At 40.4% G+C, this 27,343-nt stretch overlaps 1 protein-coding gene across 1 annotated transcript in view; it reads right to left on the bottom strand.

Moving 5' to 3' along the window:
* Positions 1-27,343, bottom strand: part of PLPPR1 (phospholipid phosphatase related 1) — a 116,167-nt gene that overhangs the window by 22,617 nt on the left and 66,207 nt on the right. Inside the window, exons 2-3 of the mRNA XM_089913468.1 lie at positions 18,398-18,586; positions 4,130-4,262 (exon numbers count right to left, since the gene is read on the bottom strand). Of these exons, the coding sequence (XP_089769594.1) occupies positions 4,130-4,262; positions 18,398-18,586 (322 nt within the window). The remainder of the gene's footprint in view (positions 1-4,129; positions 4,263-18,397; positions 18,587-27,343) is intronic.

Genomic DNA, 27,343 nt, shown 5'->3' with positions numbered 1-27,343 from the left:
ACGTACAACTCAGGAATAACAACAGTTAACTTCTACATTTCTTCAATCTCTTTTCTATGGGATACATGTACACACACACAAATACCTTACACACACAAATACATGTTCAGATACATATACACACATACGTATCATGTTGCATTCTTTTTATTTAGAAATAATCATAGGTTCCTAGTGTCTTGACTTTTTCCACATAGTGTTATATCATGAATAGTTCCCCTTTCATTAAAATTACTTAAAAAATAACATTTTCTGAGACTGTACCTTATGATGGTTAGCATTATTTGTAAAAATTATATTATTGGATATTTCTAATTTATGTTATGACAAAATAATTTTAGTCCATAAAAATTAATTTACATTTCTGATCATTTCCTTAGGAAAGATTATTTGAAGTAGGATTTTGGATTAAAAAGGAGGCTTATTTTAAGGCTATTGAAATATACTGTCAAATTGCTGTGCAGAAAGGGTATATCAACTTAGTCTCACTAGAACTGTACTAGAATCCCAAGTTTTTTCTCATCCTTGACAGCATAAAGCATTATTTTTAAAAAGTATTTTGCTAGTCCACGGACCATTTTTGCAATGCGAAGCTGATTGTATTTGTTGGGTAACACTGTTGATAATGGGTTCTAGAATAATTACATAAACTGCAAGAGCAAAGTCATGCCATTTCAGCTTAATTAGAATAGTTAGCTGAAACAGTTGTTATTTTCTAATGCCAACTGCATGGTGTGTATTTTGGTGGCTACTGGGCTAGAATAAAAAGACTGTTAAGACCTTTACAATAACGTTTCTAATGCATTTTATTACCTTATTTTACTTTAATTTTTTCAAAGGAAACATCTCCATATAAAGGATCTTTACTTCAAGTAATATGTTTTTTTCTGGAAAATTTTAATCCACACATACTAAGTTACCCATCTCAAGATAGACCCCTCCCCCCATCTTCAACTCTCCTATATGAAAAGTCAGAATAGACTTTTGACTTTCTTTTAGAAATTGCCTTATTTATGTACCCTAATCTTTTAGAACTAAGCTGAAGAGAGGTAATAAAGTTAATTAAACAGGAGGCAAATGAATATTTAAGAATCAGCATTTATGGAAGCAATTTTAGGCAAATCTATGATTTAACAGAGTTTAGTTTTTGCTCTTTACTCCTCCAGAAAAATTATGGAAAACCTACTATGTGCCAGGCATTTTGCAATATGCTGTTGATACAAAGTGAAAAAGATATAGTCCCTGCTCTCCAAGGGATCATAAATTACAGTAGTCCCCCCTTATCCACGGGGGTATGGTCCAAGACCCGCCCCCAGTAGATGCCTGAAACTCTGGATCATACCAAATCCTATATATACTATGTTTTTCTAATACATATATACCTATAATAAGGTTTAATTTATAAATTAAGTACAGTAAGATATTAACAACAATAACTAATAACAAAATAGAACAATTATAACAATGTACTGTAGTTAAAGGTGAATGTAATCTCTGTCTCTCAAAATATCTTATTGTACAAATTTAATGCCTTTTCTATCTTAACTAAGCACTTACCATGGCTGTGGCTGTAATTTTTGCAGTTTGAGGTGTGACAGCAGAACTAGCATGTATTACTTTTTTCTTCTTTACAATTTCACAAACAGAAGATTTGTTCTTAGTGTTCAACCTCAGCATGTGATTTTTTTCTTTCCTTATTGGGAACTTTTACCTTTTCACTTAAAGAAAGTACTTTACGGCTTCTCTTTGGCATATCCAAATTGCCAGCATCACTACTCTAGCGCTTTGGGGCCATTATTACGTAAAATAAGGATTACTTGAACATAAGCTCTGCCATATCATGACAGTTGATTTGATAACCAGACGGCCTCTAAGTGACTGATGGGTGGGATAATTTGGACAAAGGGATAATTCACGACAGAGCAGGATGGCACAAGATTTCATCATACTCAGAATGGAGCATGATTTAAAACTTATGAATTGTTTATTTCTGTAAGTTTTCATTTAATATTTTTGGCTGACTGTGAGTAACTGAAACCACGGAAAGCAAAATCATGGAATGAAAACTTAAAAGTTAATAATTACCATCATCTATTGAAAACTGGGTGTCAGGCACTTTACCATAGTATTTTTCATGCTTAGAAGATCCCTAATACAGGCATTATTAGCCTTACGCACACACTCACAGTCCTTGGGAACAGTTACTTTATCCCATTTTATATCATATTCTTCGTCTGCACAGTTAGAACTATAACCTACCTTATAGGGTGTTGGGTGGATCAAACGAAATTATAAAGTGTCTAGTCCAGTGTTCTGTATAATAAATATTCTCACCTCTCCTCTTGTCTTCCTTGAAGCCACTCTGGTAGCAGGTGACCAAACTCTGGATGTCTTTGAAAGGCACCATTGTTTGGAATGAGTAAACTAGATAGACGTGACATCATATGGATGAAGGTATACCCAATGAGCCGACTGCAGACGCCCACAGGTCATTCTGCAAATACCATCAGTAAATGCCGAAGACTATTTTAATGTTAAGGGTTACTTCTTTTAACTTAGGTTTTCTTAGCCTTCCCACTCTACTACTTCCCTAACTCCCATGCCAACGTTAGAAGTTACTGCATATTTTTTAAAATTTTTATTGAAGTATAGTTGATTTACAATGTTGTGTTTAATTTCTGCTGTACAGCAAAGTGATCCAGTTATACATATATATTCTTTTCGTATTCTTTTCCATTACGGTTTATCACAGGATATTGAATATAGTTCCCTGTGCTACACAGTAGGACCTTGTCGTTTATCCATCCTATATATACTAGTTTGCATCTGCTAACCCCAAACTCCCAGTCTTTCCCTCCACCCCCCACCCCACAACCATGAGTCTGTTCTCTATGTTGGTAAGTCTGTTTTTGTTTCATAGATATGTTCATTTGTGTCATATTTTAGATTTCATTTATATGTGATATCATATGGTATTTGTCTTTCTCTTTCTGGCTTAGTAGAATAATCTCTAGGTCCATCCATGTTGCTGCAAATGGCATTATTTCATTCTTTTTAATGGCTGAGTAATATTCCATTGTGTATATGTACCACATCTTTATCCGTTCATCTGTTAATGAACATATAGGTTGTTTTCATGTCTTGGCTATTGTAAATAGTGCTGCTGTGAACATAGGGGTGCGTGAAGTTATTGCATATTTGATTTTGATATGATCATTTGCTCATGACTTGAGGAAATTCGACCCTTTTCTATAACAGGAAGAAAAGGATTAAGGATAACCAAAGGAGCTGTGTTCTGGCCCTCACTTTCTCAGTTGTCAGTTCCATATGTTCTAAATGGTATCATGGCTTGTTTTAGCACCATGTTGATACTTTCAGAGTTTTATCCTGGCTCCCATGAACACCTGACCAGTAGGTATTTGCAGGATCTCATTAGAACACTAATAGTTACTGAGTACTCACTGTGTAGGAACTCTGAGAGATCTATATTCCTACCTTTACTCACATACACATTCATTCCCATATTTATAATCATTATCCATATACCCTCAGGATTTTTATAAAAGTCCTAGAAGGAGGGTTATAGAAAATGTCTTAATTATTCCTCATCGTGAACACTAATAAAACTATTTGTTTTACAACTTTGGAAAGGCATTCTTTTTAAGACCTGATGGATTAGATTTTCCATACTTTTTAAAGTTCCCTGCATAACAAAGTTACTGGATAGGAAAGTTTTGTCAGGAAAGTTGATTATTTTTAGTTCATTTTACTGGTGTCTCCTGATGCTGTACCCCCTTGCCTGACTCAGCTTAAGGGTAGATGGAAATATCTAGTCAATATTAAAATATGTCCCAAGGGAATCTCAGATAAATATTGTGTAGGAAGAAAAAATCAAAGTTGAAATCATTTGTAAAACAATTTAATAAGTATTGCTTCACTTTAAGGATCAAAAATTTGACTTGGATCAGGCTCAATTTCTGTACTTCCTGGAAAATCCCCAAAACAACTCTTGCTTTTAAAGTTGATGCTTCCATAGCTTAGGTTATTTTATCAAGTGTGTTCATGTTCAGTAAGTTTAGTAAGTTTTACCTATAAGCGAGGGCTTAGTCCAACATGCCCTTGTACTCACCTATGAATCTTACGATCCTTCGGAGTAAGGGATTCAGGTAACAGCATTCTCCGGTCAGAATTGTTTTCTCCTGGGCAATCAGAGATTCTCTGGTTGACTTTATGAAATACATGGATATCTCACCAATAAAAATCTGGAAAAGAAATGTTGAAGAATTGTCAAGTTGGATAGCTGTCTGATAAAAGAGGCCACTAGCTTAAGAAAAAACTCAAAACTTCTGAGGCTTCAAAATTATATTAGAAGATATCATGTTGGAGAGATGGAGAGTTAAATAGTAATTTGCAGTTAACTCTTCAAAAGAATTAGAGAAAGCAATAATTGATAATTTCAGATAGATTTCTGGCTATAATATTAAATTCTAAAGTCATATGAAACCTAAGTTGAAATAATAAATTGAATAATAGAATCTATGATAAGTCTCACTCAGGCTGGATTTTAATTTTTTTTTTTTTTTTTTGTGGTACGTGGGCCTCTCACTGTTGTGGCCTCTCTCTTTGCGGAGCACAGGCTCCAGACGCGCGAGCTCAGCGGCCATGGCTCACGGGCCCAGCCGCTCCGCGGCATGTGGGATCTTCCTGGACCGGGGCACGAACCCATGTCCCCTGCATCGGTAGGCGGACTCTCAACCACTGCCCCACCAGGGAAGCCCTTGAATATTTTTAACTGAATGTGTGCATTGCAATGATGCGGAATGACTGGGACAGCCCAGTAGGGCATTATACGCACCCGTCGCGATATTACTTCATTACGTGGCAATACTACCATCTTTATTTGAACACATTTGCCTGATCAATATTCTCCTACTCTGAACTGGTTGACTGTCACACCTTTATGATTGGCACCTCTTGTTATCTTGAACTAATACATGTATATTACCATTTAAATCATAATGCCTTTGTGTACATTGTAAGCTTCCTGATGACAGGGACTATATCTTATATTTCTTCATTATGCTTATAGCACCCAGTGCACTGTATTTCCATTTAAAATAAGGATCTGGCATGAGGGAAGTTGTCACCAACTTTGACACTGCCGCAGCTGAAGACTGAGAACCTTCAGTGAATAAAAAGTTAATAATTACCATCATCTATTGCAAACTGGGTGTCAAGCACTTTATCATAATAGTTTTCATGGTCACAAAATCCCTAGTGTTGGTAGTATTACCTTTGCTTTACTGGTGAAGAATGAAAGTTCAGTGTAGTTAAGTAACTTACCCTCCAGAGCATACAACTGGCATGTGGAGGCACTGGGATTGGTATTCAGTACAACTGGGTTCCAAAGTCCACATTTCCCACCACATCATATGCCACTTTTATTTTCTGAACCCTCATTTCAATATTTTCCCAGAAGAATGCGATCTTATAATTGTTCTTCTTTGCTATGCATGTGCTTGTGGTTTTAGATAAACATCAATGTTTTAAGAATTCCTATGCCTTATACTCTTCCTATCATTATAGAATATCTGTTTAGGTGGATCAAGATGCCATCATGAATGGCACATGAGAGATGGAAGTTAAGCTATAGAATAGTAAAACTGGAATCATCTACAGATGTTTTGCCCTTCCTTTTATGAGGGAGGAACCCGAAAGTCTCAGGGACTTGGCCACAAACAGCCAGACAGTGTCTGAAGCAGCTCTAGCACGTGGTCTATAAATAAATACTGTTATCCCATTGTACAGATAAGACACCTGAGGCGTAGAGGGGTTAAATACTTTGTCCAAGGTCGTCACGAATCCCAGCTCTGAAGCCAGGAAAACCTGGCTCCAGAGTCCTTTCTCTTAACTGCTACACTTTTACTCAGCAGTGATGCAATAAAATATTTGTTGAATTTGTGTTTAACGTTGACAACATAGAAAACAAAACAAATGCAATATGCTTTAAACACTAAAAAATGTAGATGATATTAAAGTACAAGATAGAATGGTGTAATGGAAATAGAACTATGGGCAAGTCAGAATGGGATGGAAGTTGGCAGGAAAAGACTGAGTTCAGGGTCAGACAGACAAATGATGGGCCAGCATGGATCACCTTGGCAGGTGCTGTCTATGTATGTCTAAGAATATTTTGTGCCTGACATCCCTTGGAATTAACAATGAGTTGATGCTCTGTCAGGTGAAAATATTTGAATAGTTTCAAGAGCTCAGCCCTCCCTCTCTTCTCGTTAGACCTATCTCTGCCAAAACAAGGTGCCAAGGGGCTTTGTTTGTCCCCACTGCAATGATGGCACTGCATTACTGTTCTTTATCTTAGTGAACAGATGGGGATAAATTCATGCATAGTCGGGTACATGAAATAGTATTTCCTTGAGGGAGCTTTCTCTACTCCCACAGACTAGCTTAGGCATTCATGTTGTACGTGAATCTCTTACCTTGTGTTTCTCCTTTCCATTTCTATCACAAATTACAGTGATAGTACGATTACATGCTATCATTTTTATTCCTTGTTATGGGATGTCCCACATGTCTTATTCCGGTTATGTCCCCAGGGCATAGCCCAGTGTAAGGTACATAGGAGTTATTCAATGTTGAATGAATTAAGCGTATCAGATTAATGCAGGTGTTTTGGAATACAGGTTTAACGAGGTAGACTGTAAAGAAACTTTGCCAGGTCCCCTCGGGAAAAGGGAGATCCTGCCTTGTCATTGTTCCCACAACATATTACACAGATCTCTCTCCTGACATCTACCCAATTAATTGCAATTATTGTCTGTATGTCCCTCTTTCATTTGACTATGATGTCCTTATGGGAAAGACTTTTGCCCTTCCTTGCATGGTAACTAGAACAGGGACTGGTATATAGTAGATTCAATCAATATTTGTTGAATGAATAAAAGACTGAATGCTTAGAGTACCTATGTATGGGTAGAGCCCTCTGATCTTAACTTCTCTGAAGATTTCTCTGCAGGAAATTCCCGATATGGACCGGAAAGCACGTGCAATTTTTGCTGTATTGCTTAGGAATACAGCAAAAAACTAAGGATTAACGAATACAAAGTGAAGTATCTCTTTTAAACGAAATTTACTCATATACTCATTTTGCATTCAACAGTTTCGGAGAGGCAGCACCCATTCTGCCAGGAATTGTTCTAGCATGGGAGACGCAGCTGTGAACAGAGGATAGTGGGGGAGAGCACAAAGTAACCAGTAACTATGTCGTGTAATGTTGTGACATGACATGATTAAAAAGTAAAGCAGGGAACTGGGATGGAGAGTGCTAAACACATAGGGATAAGAAAAGAAATGAGCGATTCTTGCCTCAGCCATTTCAGAAGCCCAAAACATCCTTACTCTGTAAGAAAGAGAGAAGAAAATTCTAGAAGTTCTCCATTTAGTGAAGGTTGTCACTACTCACACAAGAGGCAAAAAAGCAAGAAAATGTGAGAGAAAATCTACACAAAACATGTTCTTGTTAGAACCTAGGGGTAAGGCAGGAATAGACACAGACCTACTAGAGAATGGGCTTGAGGATATGGGGGGCGGGAAGGGTAAGCTGTGACAAAGTGAGAGAGTGGCATGGACATATATACACTACCAAACGTAAGGTAGATAGCTAGTGGGAAGCAGCCGCATAGCACAGGGAGATCAGCTCGGTGCTTTGTGACCACCTGGAGGGGTGGGATAGGGAGGGTAGGGGGGAGGGAGAGGCAAGAGGGAAGAGGTATGGGAACATATGTATATGTATAACTGATTCACTTTGTTATAAAGCAGAAACTAACACACCATTGTAAACAATTATACTCCAATAAAGATGTAAAAGAAAGAAAATACACATGTGCACACATACACACAGATCTAAACAAAATCACTCCAAGGCATACCAAACAAAACTTGTCATGTGAAAAGGGTATGGGGCTCAAATAAATCCATAAGTAAAATGTCCTAAGACTCTCATGTCAAAGGTGATAAGCAGTATAAGAATTGATACTATTGGGACTTCCCTGGTGGCCCAGTGGTTAAGACTCCATGCTCCCAATGCAGGGGGCCCGGGTTTGATCCCTGGTCAGGGAGCTAGATCCCGCACGCTGCAACTAAGAGATCCCCGCAGCCAAATAAAAAAAAACAAAAATCAACAAACAAACCAAAAACAAGAATTGATACTATTGGTCAACAATATTCAAATCACAATTGAGGTATGAAATACAAAAGAAAAAAATCAGAGCAAGGATATATGCTAACCTATATATCTAATTACCGACATAATACTTTGAGTATAATAAATAATAATGTTTACATAAGGGAGGAAGAAAGAAAGGAAGGGGGTCATTTTATAACTTCAAGGTAGGACAGTATTCCTGGTCCATCCAGTTCAGACTGTGATGGACATAAAGGTTGCTGATAAAATAATCCAGCTCTTAGATCTCAGTGAATGGGCTTCATGGATATTCATTTCACTGCATTTCTCTGATCACACACAGGGTGCTATTTCTCCATTCACTGGGTTCCATAGTCTCATACACGGCCTTATTCTGCTTGGAGAGAGAGGGAGAGAGAGAGGGAAGATTCTGCTTGATAAAGGTAGGGGTCTCTTTTCTTTGCTGCCTGGCCCCAGCCAATGTTGGAAGCCGTCTACCCACTGGCAGATTTATGACTCTGGTTCTGGCAATGGTTGGGTTCCTCCATCTGTATCTTTGCCACACACACTCTGCCTCTATCCACCACTCTTTTCAGAGAGCAGCTGGGACATGTGGGACTCTCCATGTGTTCGGCCCTGGCTGTCCTGCCTATTATGGCCTTTCAAATTGTTGGCTAACAAGCATCCTATCACTCATAGCAAATGAGCATACCCTCTGGTGAGAAATGATCAAGGCCAAACTCTAGACCTGGCCATGAACAAACAGCAAGTGAATTCCATTGGTGCATCTCTCATCCCCCAGCTATGCTGGCTACAATCACAAGTGACATGACCTAAGACACTTAGATAACAGTAAATATACTTTTAGTGAGGATAACTTGATAAATTTGTCTTTCATTCAAATATGGAAACCCAAATGGCAAATAAGCAAATAACCCTGGAATATAATACATCAGTTTGGTGTGTTATCTTGCAGACTTCACTTCTTTACAATCTTTAAAGGAGATCTGATAAGTCATAAATAAGTGATATAAATGTAAAATATTTAGGGGATAGTGTTCAGATTTCAAAATATGAAATCTGCAGAAAAAGGTCACTGGAAGATGTATTATAATTTCATATTGTAAGGGAGACTCACTGCATGTTCTATGTGGCTGTCATCATAAAGGGTGTCTAGAATTCCTGGAATATATGTTTTGGGTTCACACATATGCTAGTTGTAGCTCTGGTACTTGGCAATATCAGAGTCATTGCTGTTTCTTGAATGTGGGCTGCTGAGTTGAAATCTCAGCTCCCTCCCTTCTTGATGTGACTTTGGGCAGGTAACTGAACCTTTCTGAGCTGCTTTTCTTTTGTTCATGACTTTGAACATGAGGGTAATAACTATATCAGAAAATTATTGAGAGTATTAGGAAATGTATGTCAAAACATCTATAGGTGCTCAAAGAATGTTTGTTGCTGTCACTTACTGGTCGGTCTAGGCAAGAATGTGTATTGAAATTGCTTGAAAAATTGTCCTGGATTAAGAAAACATAGCTCTGCTCTGCCCCTAACCAGATGTTCGATCTTGGACCACTTGCTTGACCTCTCTGGGCCTAGTTTCTCATCTGTCAGTTTCTTATCTGTTGGACTAGGAGAACTTTAAGTTGCTTTTCCAGCTCCAACATCTTTGCCTTTATGATAGGAACTGACAAGAGAGGGCTGATTAAGGGAACTGAAATCATGTAATTGGGCTTTAATTTCTCTCCTGTTGGTTAAGCTCTCCAGGGTCAGTGTAGTTTCTTGCAATGCTTCTTCCTTCAGCCTTCATTCACTTTTAAAATCCCGTGGGGCTTTGCCCTCACCAAGTAATCTTCCCTAAAAGCAAAGTGGACACAGCCTGCTCCAGAGTCGTCACATTGCCTGATACCTCTGTTACCTGTGTGCCTAAGGACAGCAGAGGCTAGTAGCTCCTCCCTGGATTTCTGTGTGTCATGCTCTGAGGAAGAGGAGAGGGTTCTTTGCATACTTCTCAATATTAATGTCTAAGTAGCTTCAGAGATTTCAGTCCCAGGGATTTTTAGATGCTTCCAATATCCTCCTTGGGAAGATTCTTTACTCGTGAGCATTTCCAAGAAAGGCAGGCATGGTTTTTGCCATAGATTTTGTTTAAAAGTGACCCAGGGGATTTTAAATGTCCTGACTATGCTGCCAGTCCCGGCTGCTGGCGTCTAAATGCTCTGCTTTCATCTTTCCTGATGAGTGCCGGTGACAACCCAGATGTGCAGAGAGGTTCCGGTCCTCTGACCTGCTGAGCTGTGCTTGGTTCAAGAACCCTTGACTTCTGCTTTATCACATCTAAGTGTAAATAAAGGAATTCAGCTCTAGACACTTGTGTGCCTTTCAAAGCTGAACGCTTCAATAGAATCAAGGCCATGTGGATGATGGCATTTTGGAAATCATTCAGCAGCTCACATAATAAATGTTTTGTGGATTGGAGCGTCATTACTGGTCTTAATCCAGGGGTGGCATCTACCTATTCAAAACGCTCTTAAGTTGACACTTGCTATATAATGCAACACCAAGGTGGGATGCTACATTTCCAAAGCAGGGTATTCGCTTGAGCCTTTTTTTTTTTTTTTTTTCCTTTCTGGATGGTGGATGCAAGAGAAATGGGAATTTAAAATGAGTTAGCTAAAATACTGCTCTTAGTAAAAACTGAAATGCATTTTGATCACCAAATAAACGGACCATCACACAATTTTAGGCAAACAGTAGTCTTTTCAAGAAACAAATTCTCAAAGCTCCTAACACAATCATCTATTCACCAATCCTTAAAAGGGGGCATCTCAAAGGTGGTAAGCAAGTCTCTCCGTGGGACGATGTTAAGGGAAAAAATAATCTGTAAGGGAATTTGGAGCACTCATCTGCCACATGGATAGTAAACAGGAAAAATCCACAACAATGAAGGAGACTATCTATAACCCTTTCCCAGAAAAACATGTCAACTGTAATGACTAAGTACATTTGCAACCAAGAAAATGTGTTCACGGTAAAAAAAAAAAAAAAAAAAAGTCATGAGATAACGTACAAAAGGGAAAAAGATGTGAATGATGAAGTGTTAAAAAGGGGTTTCAACAGATGAGGTTGTTCAGTACAGGCGCCCACACTGTCTCCTTTGCTCTGGCAGCTGCGTCCCTCGCCAGCCAGGCAGCAGATGTGCATTTACCCGGGGCCCACTCTCTGATCCACGCTGTGCACTGAGCTTTTGTATTCACTGCAAGAGCTTATGGCCCAGAAACTCCCAGGTGAAGAGTCGCAGTTTCCTGCAGATTGTGCCTTTCTATCAAATTATGCTTGTCTCTTCCTTTCCCAGCAAATTCTAGATGAGTCTTGTGTGTGTGCGCGTGCACACTTGCACACAAACTGTGAGCTGTGTCAATTCTCTCAGGCTGGGTGTCAAACGTTCTGCTGTTTCAGTTCTAAATACTCCCATCACTTTGTTGTGAGGCCAAAAAAAGGTTTACTAGCTATTTTCTCATGCCTGGGGTGCTGGGGCTGAGATAAAATAAGGGTCAATCAGATTCTCCACCGGGTTAAATCCTCTTCTCCAAACAGGCTCTCTGCCTTTGACTCGGAGTCTGTGAGTTTATTCAGGGGGCCGGAGGCAGTTGTTAGCCAGGGTTTCCACGCTGGTCAGAATGCACCCTGCGGTTTCTTGGACGTGTGGCCAACACTTTTGGCTAAATCGTTCTGGACACAATAAATCCCCCAAGCTCTAACCTTTCCTAAGTCCCTGTACAGCTTTCTCCTGTGTGGCCTTGCCTCAACATGATGCTGATCCTTTCTGACAGCGAAGCACGAAAGGAGAAATAGGAAATGACAGGTCAAACCCACGGCAGTCTTCTCCCTCATGCCTTTCTTGTGTGTCCCTGCAAGCAGCACCCATCCTTGGAGACACACGGCAGTTTAGGGTGGTAGGTTTTTCTGTGGTTAATATGCTAGAGCAGTGGTCCCCAACATTTTTGGCACCAGGGACCAGTTTTGTGGAAGACAGTTTTTCCACGGATGAGGGGGGAAAAGTTCAGGCGGTAATGTGAGCAATGGGGAGCGGCAGAGGAAGGTTCGCTGGCTCGCCCTCCGCTTACCTCCTGCTGTGCGGCCCGGTTCCTAACAGGCTGACGACCGATACCGGTCCGCGGCCTGGGGTTTGAGGACACCTGTGCTAGAGAATACACAGAGCACCAAGGACGAGTCCAGGTCGAACTACCTTTTTTGAGAATTGCCATTAGTTTGTGTCACATAAGTCACCCCCGAGGAGTCTTGCCTTCTTTCTACTACAGGGAAAATAGGAAATGGGTTTAAGAAGGAGTAAAAACACACACACACACACACACACGCACGCATGCACACACACACACACACACCCATTCTGTGAAACGCCTGGCCAGGCACAGACTGAACTCCCGAAAGAAAGTCGAGAGCCTAGGGAGTTGGGAATCTGACATTTGGCGTCTTCCAATTATAAGGTTCTTTTTTCATCTCTCAAGGAATATTAGAACCAGAAAGATCTTGGAGATCATTTAGCCCAACCCCACCTTTTGCGGATGAGAAATCAAACCCAAAGAGGGAACATGCCTCAGCAGAGGTCACACAATTACTGGGGGCAAAGCCACAACTGGGATCCCTCCCTTTCCTGACAGATCAGGCCTGAGACAGGATGACTGCAGTGTGAGGATAATGAAGGATGCACACTCAGGGGCAGGGGGTGTGCTGAGCTAGGCACTTGGGATCCGTGTTCCAGTGGCCCAAAAAAGACTGCTCTAGGATACCCCATATCTCTCCAGGAAGGGGCAGAAGTAAACATGGCTCCTTGCTCCCAGGAGATGTCCCTGAGCATCCGGGGAGTTCTGCTCTCTGTCCCGCCGTTGCTCACTTATTTTCAGGTCTTGGGGGGAAGATCAAGCACCACAGCAGGGTTTCAAGGTCACTCAGCTCTCTGCCATTAACCCATCAGCTGTAATGAGCGCTGGTTCGAAGCAATGCCCCTCATTCGGGAGGAACATAAAAGTAGAACCAAATGGGTGGGTAACTGTCCGATTACACACAGAACTAACTGCAACCTTCAGCAAATCATTTAATGTAGCTAAGTCTCAAGTTACAAGTAACGTAGCTAACAACTGGCCCCCTGAATGAACTCAGAGTCAAAAATGAAGGGAATTGGGGGCTTCCCTGGTGGCGCAGTGGTTGGGAGTCCTCCTGCCGATGCAGGGGACATGGGTTTGTGCCCCGGTCCGGGAGGATTCCGCGTACTGTGGAGGGGCTAGGCCCATAAGCCATGGCCGCTGGGCCTGCGCATCCAGAACCTGTGCTCCACAACGGGAGAAGTCACAACAGTGAGAGGCCCACGTACCTCAAAAAAAAAAAAAAAAAAAAAAAAGGGAATTGGACCACAAACTTTCTCTATGTTCTTTGGGATGTCTCTTTTCTATTTCACTGGGATGCTGTGACGATAAAGTAGGCAAAGACTGCAGAATACAAGTAAATTAAAAGATGTTATTCTTGCCATCATCATTTATGGAATATTCCTCAGCACATATCTTGGAGGACTGCCATCATTACTGGTCACATTTTTCACCCAGAGAAGCAAAGGAATGGAGTGGCTGAATCAGGGTTCCATACTTGAAAACTAGAGTAGAACTGTAGGTCCTTAATACTCAGTTCACTATCCATTGGCCATATCCCCATGGCTTCCCATCAGAGCATTTGACCCCATGTCAGTTTGTGTCCTTTGGGGAAAAGGAACTGGTGGAAGATATGTGATCAAAATTTGTAGGCGGAAGAACAGTTTTTGCTGAAAATCTTAGAATGAAAGATCTATCATTTTTACCCAAAGAGAAGAGAAAATTCATCATAAAGTTCTGTTTTGTTTTTTGGCCATGTGTGTTTTTGTTTATTAGAATCGCTAGTTTCAAGTCTTATTAAAGATTGGTCATTTCATAATTATGTCAGAAGAACTGGCATGTTTTAAAAATATATCTTTCAATTTGAAAATACTGCATTGATGTAGAATTTAAACATATATATATATATATATCACAAAAGAAAAAAGACTGTACCATTTGCACTCAGAGATAACAGCTATACATTTTTAGTTTATTTCTTACTAGTCTTTTATGTGTAATTATAAATTTGCGATTATACTTGTAACACACATGCTGTCTTGTTAGGGTCTATTAAATATTCAGCCCCACAGACAACCACATGCTTCATTTGGCACTGGTCCACTTGGGAGGAACAATAGCTTGCCAACAGGGCAGCACCACATGCTCCTCTTTAGCACATGCCCTTGCAGTGGTCCAGTACATTTCAGCTGCAAGGAGACTGCAGACATATCAGAGGACGCAGGAGCCACCAGCTTAAAAGACTCATCATGTCCCATAGGAGTCAATATATGGTATAGCAACTCCATAGACATAGCTTCCAAGTGCCCACACTGGACATGCCAAGTGTCCAGAGTCACTGTACTTGGAAGTCACAGCATGGCACCTTTTCAGGTAATTATAGTTCTCTGAGTCCAGATGCAATTCACCAATCGGGTTAATTTTGCCTAGTAACATAGCTGATACATATCTTTTTCTAAGGAAACAGAGCTAGAAAACTAAGGGAAGTTCAAATTCTCTTATAGAAGAGAAAAACTTTTATCTGCAATACTATATACAATTTTTTAGCCTTCATAAAAATCATTTCACTAAATCACAAGCATGTTTCTTTGCTATTAGAGGTTTTTCAGAAACATGACTGCCCAAAATGTGTTTAGACAATCCTCTAGTGCTGTGTATTTAGCCAAGTTTTCCTTCCACTCTTAAAACTATCACTGACGTGAACATCCCTATATACAAGTCTTTGTATTTATATAAAACTCTGGTTATCTCCTTAACATAAATTCAGGGCATGGAATTAATGACTGGGTCTGAAGTTTATAAAACTCTCAGTACATCTCGACCAGGTGCTCTTCAGAAAGAAAATGTCAGTTTACATTTGAATTGTATGAAAGTATCTGCACCTTTAACAACACGGGTTAAACTTTAAAACATTTGCCAAACTTATATTGGAAAAATACTGTATTTAAAATAATTTTTCTTTGATAATTGATGAGTTTAGAAATGTTTATATGCATACAATTTATTGTTAATTGTCTATTTTTGTCCTTTCTCATTTTTATTTTGGGAAGCTCATCTTTTTAAGTATCGGGAATATTTACATTGGAGTCTCATGCTGCAAAAATTTTTTGCAGTCTTTATTTACTTTTTCTTTTGGTAGAAATGCTTATTTTCAGGTAGAGAAATCTATCAATCCTTTGCTATCTGCCTGCAACAACATTCCTAATTGAGGATGCTTTTGTGGGTGTAGACTTTCTAAGTGTTTGAAATCCATATTTTTCTCACCTCATAATGTGCATTGAAAAGCTTTCCACTTATTTTAAGGCTCTGGAACAGTTTACATAGTTATGGGTTTCATTCTTTTTTTAAATTATTAATTTTTGGCTGGGTTTTTATATTTGAGTTGGGTCTTCGTTGCTGCGTGCGGGCTTTCTCTAGCTGCGGCGAGCGGGGGCTACTCTTCGTTGTGGTGTGTGGGCTTCTCATTGCGGTAGTTTCTCTTGCTGTGGAGCATGGGCTCTAGGCGTGTGGGCTTCAGTAGATGTGGCACACGGGCTCAGTAGTTGTGGCACGCGGGCTCTAGAGCGCAGGCTCAGCAGTTGTGGCACATGGGCTTAGTTGCTCTGCGGCATGTGGGATCTTCCCAGACCAGGGTTAGAACCTGTGTCCCCTGCGTTGGCAGGCGGACTCTCAACCACTGCGCCACCAGGGAAGCCCAGCTATGGGTTTTCTATCCCTTGAAAGTTTGAAGGAATTTATACTATAGTTATGTGTCCCCAGTACTATTTCGTGAGATAAATTTTAGACATGTTTAAAAATTTGTATTCATTTATTCAGCTTTTCTACATTTTTAAAGGCATCGTTAGTAAGTTATCTTTCCGTAGAATATTATCAATTTTATTGAGAAGTAAGCATGTATTGGCATAGAATTGAATATACAATTTAAATAAAACTACAGTGTAGAATTAAAGGTTTATATATTTTTGCTTATATATTCTTTCTTTTTCTTGACTTTTTTTTTTAACTTTTGCCTTTCGTATATTAGACTAACCGGGGGTTGTACATTTTACTTATTAATCCTATTGTTTTCTGATTCACTGATTTTTCATAATTTTTATTGATCTGTTTCCCTTGCTTTCCTTATGTGTCTTTGTTTTTTTGTTTTTGTTTTTTAAAGGGAAAAAACTCTCTATAATTACAAAAAGTGATTGCAAGAGAACCTAGGCAATGATGTTTCCTGGGACTGGGAAGAAGACAGGAAAATATGTTAGTCAATGGATCACTCAGGGATTTATGTCTGAGTACATGAGAAAATGATATGTTTATGGGACAGGAAGAAACCAGGACCTGATTCCAGACTAATTCTAGGACTAGGTAGAGCTGCCATTAAACCATTACAGATAGAACCCAATGTGGCCTCCAGGTTTTACCTGAGGAGTGAAGTGTGTCACCTTTTAAGGTACTTAGAAGCGTGTCTTTTATGCTTTTTCTTAGTCCTTGGGCTGGTGAGAAAGGAAAAGGGAAAGGTAAGAGGAACACGGAGATCAGCCTTCCTCTGGGAGAGGGCACATCCCCCATCGCTCTAAAGAGGAGGTGATACCAGGGTTTCAGTGGAATCTCCTCTGCAGGGAGAGGAAGTTGGTCTGTGATCCTGAAGATGGTAAAGATGGGTTTCCAGCCAGGTTCTTTGTTTCCCCGACTTCTAACCATTTAGTCCATGACAGACGCTGTGCCAAGTCATTTGTATGAAGCATCTTATTTAAGTCTTGACAACTCTGTGAAATAGGCAGTCACGTTATCCCCATTTTGGGGGGAGGGAACAGTAGAGTGACTTGCCTGAAGTCATATAGACAGGATGTGAACCCTGGAAGGTCGGACTGCAAAGCATGTGTTTTTAACAGCTGTGATAGATCGTGTTTTATCACTGCTGACCTTAATTCCTATGGCATAGCCTTATTATTTAAGGGGGAGCTTGTCAAGTCTAGGATCAATGATCAAAATGAACTTAAAGTACTACGACTCATTATGTCCATATTATTTCCTCCTCAAAATTCTATTCTATTTCTCATCTTAAAGCGAGTAAAACATTTGCATAGAAAACAATACTCGAACTGAATGTCTGAGCAATCAGTACATTCCTCAGCATGCCAGTCGGTATTTTTATTACTGCTCCAAGGAGAGGGGAGTGGGAGAGGGCAGGTAGGGGAGGAGGGAGAGTTGGGGGGGAGGCAGCTTTGGAAGAGAAAGGGAGGAAATAATAACTGAAATTACATCCCAAATAATCTGGCGTTGTAGCATGTTCAGACACAGAAATGTTTATTTAAAAACACAAAGTCATTTTTTTAAAAATCAAATTAAGATGTCTAAATGCTAAATCATTTTACCAGACAATATGGATCTATGAGCTTTATGCTTTTGAAATAGTCTCCCAAGAGGCCTGTCTGGCCACTTTTTTTTTTTTTTTTTTTGCCTCTTGAGAGAGAAGAATGCAATCAATGACAGTAAATTTGCAACTTAATTGAATGTGATGTAACGTGAGCAGAGCCAGAGCCGCCCAGAACAATTCACAGCAAACTTCAGGTCAAGGGGTTTCTTTCATCTCTGGAAGTTCAGTCAGAAGAGCAAGAGATACAGGCCTGGGGGATTCTATTCCACTCTGACTGAGGCTTTGTATCAAGGCCAGCATTTACAGTCAAGACCTCTTCTGAATACACACAACGCACAGCATATTTTTTCAAGAGTACAGTAGCTGTTCTTAACATGGCAGCCACTCAGGCCTGTTCATTTAAAAAATATATACGTATGACATTCAGACATTCTTTTAAAAATATATATTTAAATTCAGGAACCAAAAAGCAAAAGCCACCTATAAAAGACAAGACCTATTTTAATGAGATTTTATGCACAGCTCTACTCACTCTGTTTGGGCTGAAACAGGGCATGCCTGATAAGGCTGCTGGTGAACGCCCAGGAAGAGAGGAAAGAGGAGAAAAGGCAGACAGAAAATGTTGTTTAGGATCCAACAGTAAAGAAGGAAATCCTTTTCTGTACTTACAATAGCAGTTGGGGTGGCAGCCAGCACACAATAGAGCACCAGGGGGGTGATGAAGCTTTCTTCCTCTGTCCCCGGGTAAGGCTTCATTAAGTCTCCGTCCTGACAGAAGAATCCTTGGATATGCACCTGAAAAGTGTCAGTGCATTCGAAGTAGTAGGCAAGCAGCACTGTCCCAGCCATGATGACAAGCTGAAAATACAGCATGGCCACACAGAGACATTAGCAGGGCTTCCGAGCAGTGCCCTCCCCTCAGGGCACACTCCCTCCATCACCCAGCAGCTCTCCTTGTATTGGTATTGGCAAGTGTGTGCGTGCCTGGCTCCATGGGCTTCGGGCTCAGGGAGTATGTGCTTACTTGTCTGCCTTGTAACATCTGTTACATAAACCTTCCAGAAAATAATGAACAGCTCCCACCTGAGAAGCAGACCACAGCAAGGCTTGTAGAGAGACCCAGGTTCTGCCGCGCCCCTCTCAGGGGATGCGTGGGAACCAAGGCAATACTGCCATTCAGGACAGAGGTGAAAAGTCAAAGGATAGTGGCATATGAATTGGCAAGATGTAGGGTGAGATCTGTTCGTGGGCAATTTCATAAAATGTTAGAGATAGACTTACTTTATTATAAAGTATTAGAGGCAGGTAAATGATGCATGAATGAACAAACAGGAAAGCTGAAGCCTAGAAAGGTTAAGGGAAATCTTCAGAACCTAAACTACCGGTGTGGATGAAAACACTGTACAGGTATCCTATATCAGTCATAACTTTTATCCTTTTCCAAAAAGATTTTGCCTTTATTCCAAAATGCTTTCTACCAGCAAGTAAAGGACTTTACTGATGATCACGTCTTATTATAGACATATATCCTTCATAAGGTTTGGACACAAAAAGGGACACAATTAGCCTTTCATTTGATTCAGAAATGTCCCAGATACTCACCGAGGTTTAGATGTAGCCTTTAATAGGTATGAGGAGTTGGGGGAGTATGGAAATGCCATTATTTTTCTCATTCCCATTAGGAAACACCAAATGGCAAGATGAGACGGTGATAAAGGTAGACAGAAAAGAGGTCTTTGAGGTTACGAAATTACAGAAAGTTAAGCTGGAAAAGATCTTGGAGATCCTCCCACCTAAAATCTTTATTTCATAGATGAGAAAACAGAGGCCCAGCAAGGAGAACCGACGACAGCTGGATCATCCAACAGGGAAACCAAACATGTCCTTAGACTGACAATCAGCAAAGCAGGGAAACTAAAATGGGGGAAAATATTTTAAAATGTTGATTTGTTTAAAAGTATCAAAGTAATCATTTTGGGAGAAGAATCAGAACTTGGTAGGGCATCTTTGTACATCCTTTATGGCTTAAAAAAGTACATAAGGGGCAGGGAGGGGGAAACCATAATCCTTTAGGTTTTAGTCTCAAGTTCTTATTCCAGCCCTGGAATGACTAACCTAAGGTCACATAGCTAGTTAGTGTTAGACCCAGGACTAGAATCCCACATTTTCTGATCCCTAGGGGGGCAAAACACCTGGGTCACAGCATCAAAATCGCATCATACACAAAAGTGTGGAGAGTTATGGGGAGAGGCAAAGTAGCTCAACTTCAATGCAGAGAGGCACCATTTGGCGTCTTTATCCACGTTCATATCCATTTCCTTAGCCACCACACTGAAGCAGAGCCTTGAACTTTGCCCACTCTCTCACACCTGCTTCTGGTACGTTAGCTCTGCGATTCCTCCTCACTCTAGCAGAAGGCATCATTTTCTTTAAGGGTCATTTGGATTAAGAATCTTCCCTCAGGACTTCCTAGTGGCACAGTGGTTAAGAATCCACCTGCCAATGCAGGGGACGTGGGTTCAATCCTTGGTCCAGGAAGATCCCACGTGCTGCGGAGCAACTAAGCCCGCAAGCCACAACTACCAAGCCCGCATGCTGCAACTACTGAAGCCAGCGCACCTAGAGCCCGTGCTCCGCAACAGGGAGAAGCCACCACAATGAGAAGCCCGCGCACTGCAAAGAAGAGTAGCCCCCACTCGCCACAACCAGAGAAAGCCCGTGCACAGCGACGAAGACCCAGTGTGGCACCCCCCAACCAAAAAAAAAAAATCTTCCCTCAACCTTCCATTTTCTCTAACTCTTTGGTTAGAAGCCTTTCCTCTTTGGTTCAGAAGCCTCGAGTATCTCCAGCGTTAACGTGTCTAAAGTACAAACGCCTAACCATCCTGTTATAAAGGTCTTTACCTTTTGGCTGTATCCATCACCACCTTTATCTCCAGGTAGGCTCCAAATCATACTTTGCAATCACTCTCTCTCACACATGACTTGTTTCTGGCTCTACGAGGATTTTGTTCCATTATCTGACATTTTCTACCCCTTCTCCCCCAGTGGACCTCCTGGCACAACTTCTGACCATCCAGTAATCTCTAGACATTCGCGTGTGTTTCTCTGTGCCTGAAGTTGTTTATTGGCACGTGTAAATTGCCAATGCTCATGCCCGCCATCTCTACTGTTTCAAGCATTTTGTTTATTTCTTATCTCTTTAGCAACAGAGAAGAGACTTGGATAAGGATGTTTCCTATAGGAAAGAGAGATAGGTGCTCCCAAGCTGCCCCACTGATTGGTGCTCTTGCTAGTAGCTAGTTTATAAAGTCAAGGCCATGACGTTTCTATTTCTTTTGTGCTGCACTAGTCAATTGAGTCGCCCCGACAGGAGGGAACCTAGCCAGCTGACCCGGATGTTTTGGAGCTAACACTAGGATTCCAACAGTCTGGGGGCTCTGCCTCCGGGGCTGTTTCTGTCTCCTGCACAGGCTTGATCTGATTTCTCTGTATCTCATCCATATGGCAGGAAACATATTTCTCTCTCTCAGCTTCATCAGCCCTTAGGAGAAATAAGCTTGGAGAACAGGCAGGATCGATGGGGGCTTTTTGGATAAAACAAAAACAAAAATGGCATCTAGCTTCCTCTGTTGAGGAAGAATGTTATATTTTACAAGGGACATTTGTGCTACCACTTCCATTTAAAAGAGAAAAAGGTGAAAATGAAGTGAATGAAAGCAAAATAATGTGTGTGTGTGTATATATATGTATATGTATGATCTCTATATATACGATCTATACGTATATATATTATATATGTATATATGTGTATATATATGTAAGACGACTCAGAAAAATGAATAGAAACTTTTAAAACAGAATTATCTTAACATCAAATACATCAAAATCAACAGTAACAATAAAAAAGCCAAGGTCAATATATCTAAATTTGCTATACATAGAAAAAATCTTGAAGAGCTGCTTGGCCAATTTAACTATGGAAACAGCATTCAGAGAGAACTGAATGAATGAATGAATCAAGTGCAGGGCATAAAGAACAGAGAACCTTGGAGACGCAGGGTGGTAGAGGTATATGGGAACTTCCACAGCCTATGGGACAGAACTGACCCATCAGCAAGAGTCACCTTGGCCTTGGTTCCTCCCCTGAGCAGCCAGAAACCCCTTCCTGTCATTTTAAAGCCATCCTCAAGCTCCCTGGAGAGTCCTCAATAAAATACCAGTTCGAGATGCACAGAAGCAAATATAGAACAATTTGGATCTTGATTTCTAGGTTTCTTTTCTATTGAACATTCTCTTGCGACCATATATTAAGAAGAAGCTTATGCATTTACTGCAGGAACAGAAACAGCACGTTGACTCTGCTTCCACAAGCAGAGAGCTCTGCCTTGCAGCACTGATGATACACAATTAGCCGTCGGTGTCCTCCCTTCCTCTGCCCTGTCCTGGGCCATGATTCATCACTGTCTAGGTTTGTGTCACTCGTGCCAGCTGGCACACTTGCCGTCTCCGCTGCCTTCTTCAGCCCCATTTAGGGAGGCACGGAGGGAGGCCATAATGTTGGTGTCGCATGAGCAGATGGTGAGGCTGTGCTGGACCCAAGTGCTGGTGGAAGGGTTTGATGGTATTAGTGTGAAAAAAGCAATTATGGATGTGGGGAGATAATGAGGTAGAAGGAGCTCATGTACCAGGGATTTTCCTCAGCTGTTGCTTTCTAAGAATGACAACCCGATATATGAAAATGCATTAAATCCTGATCATTCCACAAAGATTCAGAAGGCAGAAGCCAGCAATACCTGAAATCCAGCCTCTCAGAGTTGAGAGTACTGTGTTTCCACCCAGGTTCTCTGCTGATTGGAGAAAAATGAATGTCACAGAGGGATAAGTGGGGAGGTCACAAAGCTGAGAGAAGAGGCTGAGATGACAAGTACGTTTTTCTTTGGTCGGTAGTCTGAAGCAATTGTGGACCACTAATTTATATGGCAGGATACAAGCTGGGAGAGCAGGGGATAGATAAATGGTGCTATGACTCATGTGAGTATGTATGTGTGTCCAGGGATGTAGGGGCAGACACATGACGTGGAAATCAGAGGACTGGTATCTGGTCTGGAGTGTAAAGGGCGTAGTTTGAACCGGGGACTCCTGAAGCTAGGTGACAAACCATCTCAGTTTGCCCAGGACCAAGGGGTTTCCTGGGGCATGGGACTTTTCAGTGCTAAAATGGAGGTAGTCTTGAACAAACTGGGGTGCTAGGTCACTCTACCTGAGACAATGTTTCCCTCCCCAAAGAGCTTTCTTATTCTGGTCTGGCCAGGAGCTATCAAGACGAATGCCAATTAATCAGTCAACCAACAACTGTTTCTGAAAACCGCCTCTGTGTTCAGTTCCGAACTAAGTGCTGTGAAGGCGAGGAATTCTCAGACGTGCTCTCTAACCTCAAGCAATTTGAGATCAAGCTAAGTGGGGAGTGCTCGCCAATACACGAAACAGACAGTGATCTGTAGGAGGGTGTCAGCTGATCCCAAGCTGGGTTTCATACATGGCTGCATGGGTTTGGTGAGGGATGGGTATTGGCAGAAGGAGAACAAGGGAAGGGGCTCCTGCGTGGAGAAGGAGTGAGGGCAAGGGGATGGAGAGGGCAGCGTGGCGTGTGTTCAGGATATTGGTTTTGACTAAGCCTCAAGGACATATGTTCAATTCCATAGCGAGATGGGATAAAGGAAACTCAGCAGAAGGAATGCTGCGTCAGAGAGCTTAGGTGATAAGATTTGGCATGGTTGTGATGCAGAAGCAAAGTCTTAGGACTCCAGGGGATAGTACACGTTAAAGATTTGCATGTTGTTCAGTATTGAGGAAGCATGTTAGGCACAAGGGTCAATAGCTGCACGGAAGGGCTGGGCTGGGCAACCCTCAAATGGCACTGATGGAAGTGGGAAACAAGGTAGTAAGTTAGAGGGGAAACACCTGAGAAAACTGACAGTGGAAACACCTGAGACCTCACGGGGACCCCCCCCCCCTTAGAAGTAAGGATAACACTTTGAGGGGGGCTGAAAGTTCTCCAAAAACAACATGGGCAAGATCCAAGGAGAAGAGGAAGGAGTAGGAGATGGAGGGGGACGTGATGGTGACGGTAAAGGTGATGACCTATATTATGCATGTGTCCTAGGAACTGTTGTAAGCGCTTGACATAAATTAACTCTTCTTCTGCCCAGCCACCTTCTATGTGGTACATATATTATTTCCATTTTATAGAAGAGGAAACAGGCGCAGAGAGATTACATGCATTGCATTAAGGTCACACAACTCGGGTGAAGCTAGGATGATTACTATAATTATGACGTATTTCTCCACACAAACATGGGCAGCCTGGGAAAAGCAGCTTACAAATACGTCAGCATAATATTAAGGGCTAAACTATGTGCTACAGACTTGAGTACTTTATTCAAATGTCTCCTAGTATCAATTTCATCTGTATGAAGGTTAATAATAATTCATAAATATGCACTGAGGCATGTTTATGTATTCTCATTTTGTTCCAAAAAGACGTTATACCAACTTCCACCAAATAAACTAAGCAAGCATCCAAGAGCAGTTGGAACAGAAGAAGAAATAAATATGGAGACAGGAGTTACATCCTTGAGTATAAGTTGTCTAACAGTCAACACAATAAAGAAATGCTGGTCATTTTCACATTTCACAGTAGCTATATGATAAAAACCAACCAGCCGTTGAAGAGTAGAATCTTTCTGATATAGTGACTGGATAGGAATTCATCGTGAGTTCTCATAAGGGACATGATAAACAATGACAATACTATGTTGGTGCTGTTCTTTACATGGGACCTCATATCAACTCAGCATAGGCCAATGACATCACATCAAAGCTAAATGCACAAAAACAATAGTGTGAGATAGAAGGGAGGAGGTCAGCATTATGATTCGGTCTAGGTTGAACTTGAGAGATACAGCACAATGAGAGGTTAAGACTGCTAGGCTGGAAACCTGCTCTGCTTTTACTAGGTGTGTGACTTAAATTCCCGTGCCTCTGTTTCTTCATTAGTAAAGTGGGGCTAATAATGCTACAGCACTTACCTCTTCAGGTCATCATGAGGATTAAATGAGGATTGTGTAGTATTTAGAACAGTATCTGACTCATAATAGTAAGCATGTTCTAAAAGAATGGGTAGACTATATATTCTTCACTCCTTCCTAATTATAGTTTCTCTCAGGTTAGGTTTTTAAAAACTACTGGGTAGCAGTGAATTAGATACTGCCTTTTAATAAGTTTCCTGCTAGTGAAATACAGACCTGCATCTTTTTTTAAGCATGGATTTCATTGTTTAATAATACTACAATGTTATTATTAGAGTAGACTAGCGGAAGGAACCTTTGCTCAGGCTACTCTCTGTAGGACAAATCTTTTAACCTTTCCTCATCCTGGTTTCTTCTGTGAAAAAAGATTGAGTTACTTTTCAGGGTTGTAATGAGAATTGAGGATATTATACATAAATATCAATGACACTATTTTGGCACACAGTAGATGCTTAATAAATGTCATCCCTAGTTATTATTAGCTTCATTTAGTGTTACTGTGTCTTATATATGTCCCTTATTGTGGTTTTCCAAACTGCAGGTCTCAAACCATTAGTTGATTGTGAAACAAATGTATACAAGGTAGGGTTCAACTAGAATTTTTTAGTGAAAAAGAATGGAATAGAATTGAATATATTAGAGTTTTATACATAGTAAGGACAAGTGTTTTCTTTTCAATTTTATTGAAGTACAGTTGATTTGCAATGTTGTTAATGTCTGCTGTACAATAAAGTGACTCAGTTATACATATATACATATTCTTTTTCATATTCTTTTCCATTTTGGTTTATCACAGGATATTGAATATATTTCCCTGTGCTCTACAGTAGGACCTTGTTGTTTATTCATCCTGTATATACTAGCTTGCATCTGCTAAGCCCAAACTCCCAATCCTAAGGACAAGTGTTTTTATGTGAAACTTTTGTTGAGTATGTAACATATAGGCAGAGGGAGAATGTATAATACAAAGTGAAATATATTTCTTACTATGGGTTGTATTTAAAAATCCTTCAATAAAATGTGATTTTATTAGATACTTGTCTGATCATAAGCAATTTCTTATACTTTAGTGCCTAAGGCACGTAGGTTCAAATCGCAAATCCACTAATTACTACTGTATGTCTTTGAACTTAACCTGTCTATGCCTTAGTTTCCTCACCTGTGAAATGAGTTCTCATGAGAGTGGTATGAGAACTACATGATTACGTATATCAAAACCACTTAGCAGGCACTCAATAACTGTTAGCTGTTATTTTATTAAGACTTAAGTAGAATATATATATTTTTCGGAATAAGCAAACAATACCACATGCACTAAAATACATAAGAGAATATGAAGTCATCGCATTAGCCAGGACTGAATAATCAACTAGTTTTTCCATCTATAAAATGATGCTTCTTGACAAGCATCTTATTTCCACAAATATGAATTTTCAAGAGTCAAAGTATTCTTAGTCTTGCTATTTGCAAATGATATTATCTCAAGGTATGAAGGAATAAAAATAAAATATTAAGTAATCGGTCCTCTTTTATCAATGTATTTGATCACTGATTGTCTTATATTTTTGTATTTTATGAAAGATTTTAAAAAATTATTGTGGTGCGAACACTTAAAATGAGATCTATCCTCTTAACAAATATTTTAGTACCATATGTTATTGTTGACTATAGGTCCAATGTACAGCAGATTTCTAAAGCTTCTTCCTTTTGCTTAACTAAAACCTCATGCCTATTGATTAGTAACTCTCCATTTCCCCCTCAGTCCGGGATCTTTTAACTAATAGGCAATTAAAGTGTGGTTAAGAATGACATCCTCCTGTGAAAATTGAAAAACCTACAATGGGCCAGTGCATGTATATGAGAATTCATTCCTTCTTTAAGGAGAACCAAAGGTGTACCCATAGGCAAGGATATGCAGATGAAATGAGATTGTTCAGTTATTCAGCTAGTATTTATTGAGTGCCTACTACTTGCAGACATTGGGGATTTTCAGTCATTGACAAAACTGAATAACAAATAACACTTACAAAACACATGATTTTTGGGCTCATGGGGATTTCTGTGGGGGAGACAGATATCATAAAAGCAAACCCAAGGGAATGATAATAATGACTCTCATTGACCACATAACCAACTACATACCTTGAAATGCATTCTGTTACACGATCCTCATGCCACCCTGTGAGGTGATGAGTCACCCTCATTTAAAGCAGAGTACGTTTATCCAAGCTCACAGAACTAGTGAACGGTGGAGCCAGGATTTGAACCTCTGGTGTCAATTAAGCATTAAGAGATGATGCCTGTAAAATGCTTAGCCTAATGCCTACTTAGTAAGTGCTCAGTCCTTTCTCTTACTCTTTGATTTCTGTTCACTTGTCCTTTTCAATGCTTCTTGACATGGCTCTGGGGTAAGAGTGGGGGTTGACTGATCACCACCGCCATCGCTTTCCTTTCTTGGTATTTAAGAGCACTACTTTCGCCTGCCTCTGACCATACTGGCTCCTTTCATTTTTCCTTTTCTTCT

Source organism: Delphinapterus leucas, chromosome 6 (assembly GCF_059928025.1).
Source record: "Delphinapterus leucas isolate spDelLeu-1000000601 "Yukka" chromosome 6, BTC_Dleu_Yukka2, whole genome shotgun sequence".
NCBI lineage: Eukaryota > Metazoa > Chordata > Mammalia > Artiodactyla > Monodontidae > Delphinapterus > Delphinapterus leucas.
The sequence above is the reverse complement of the archived record's forward strand: the minus strand, read 5'-3'. Positions and strand labels throughout refer to the sequence as shown.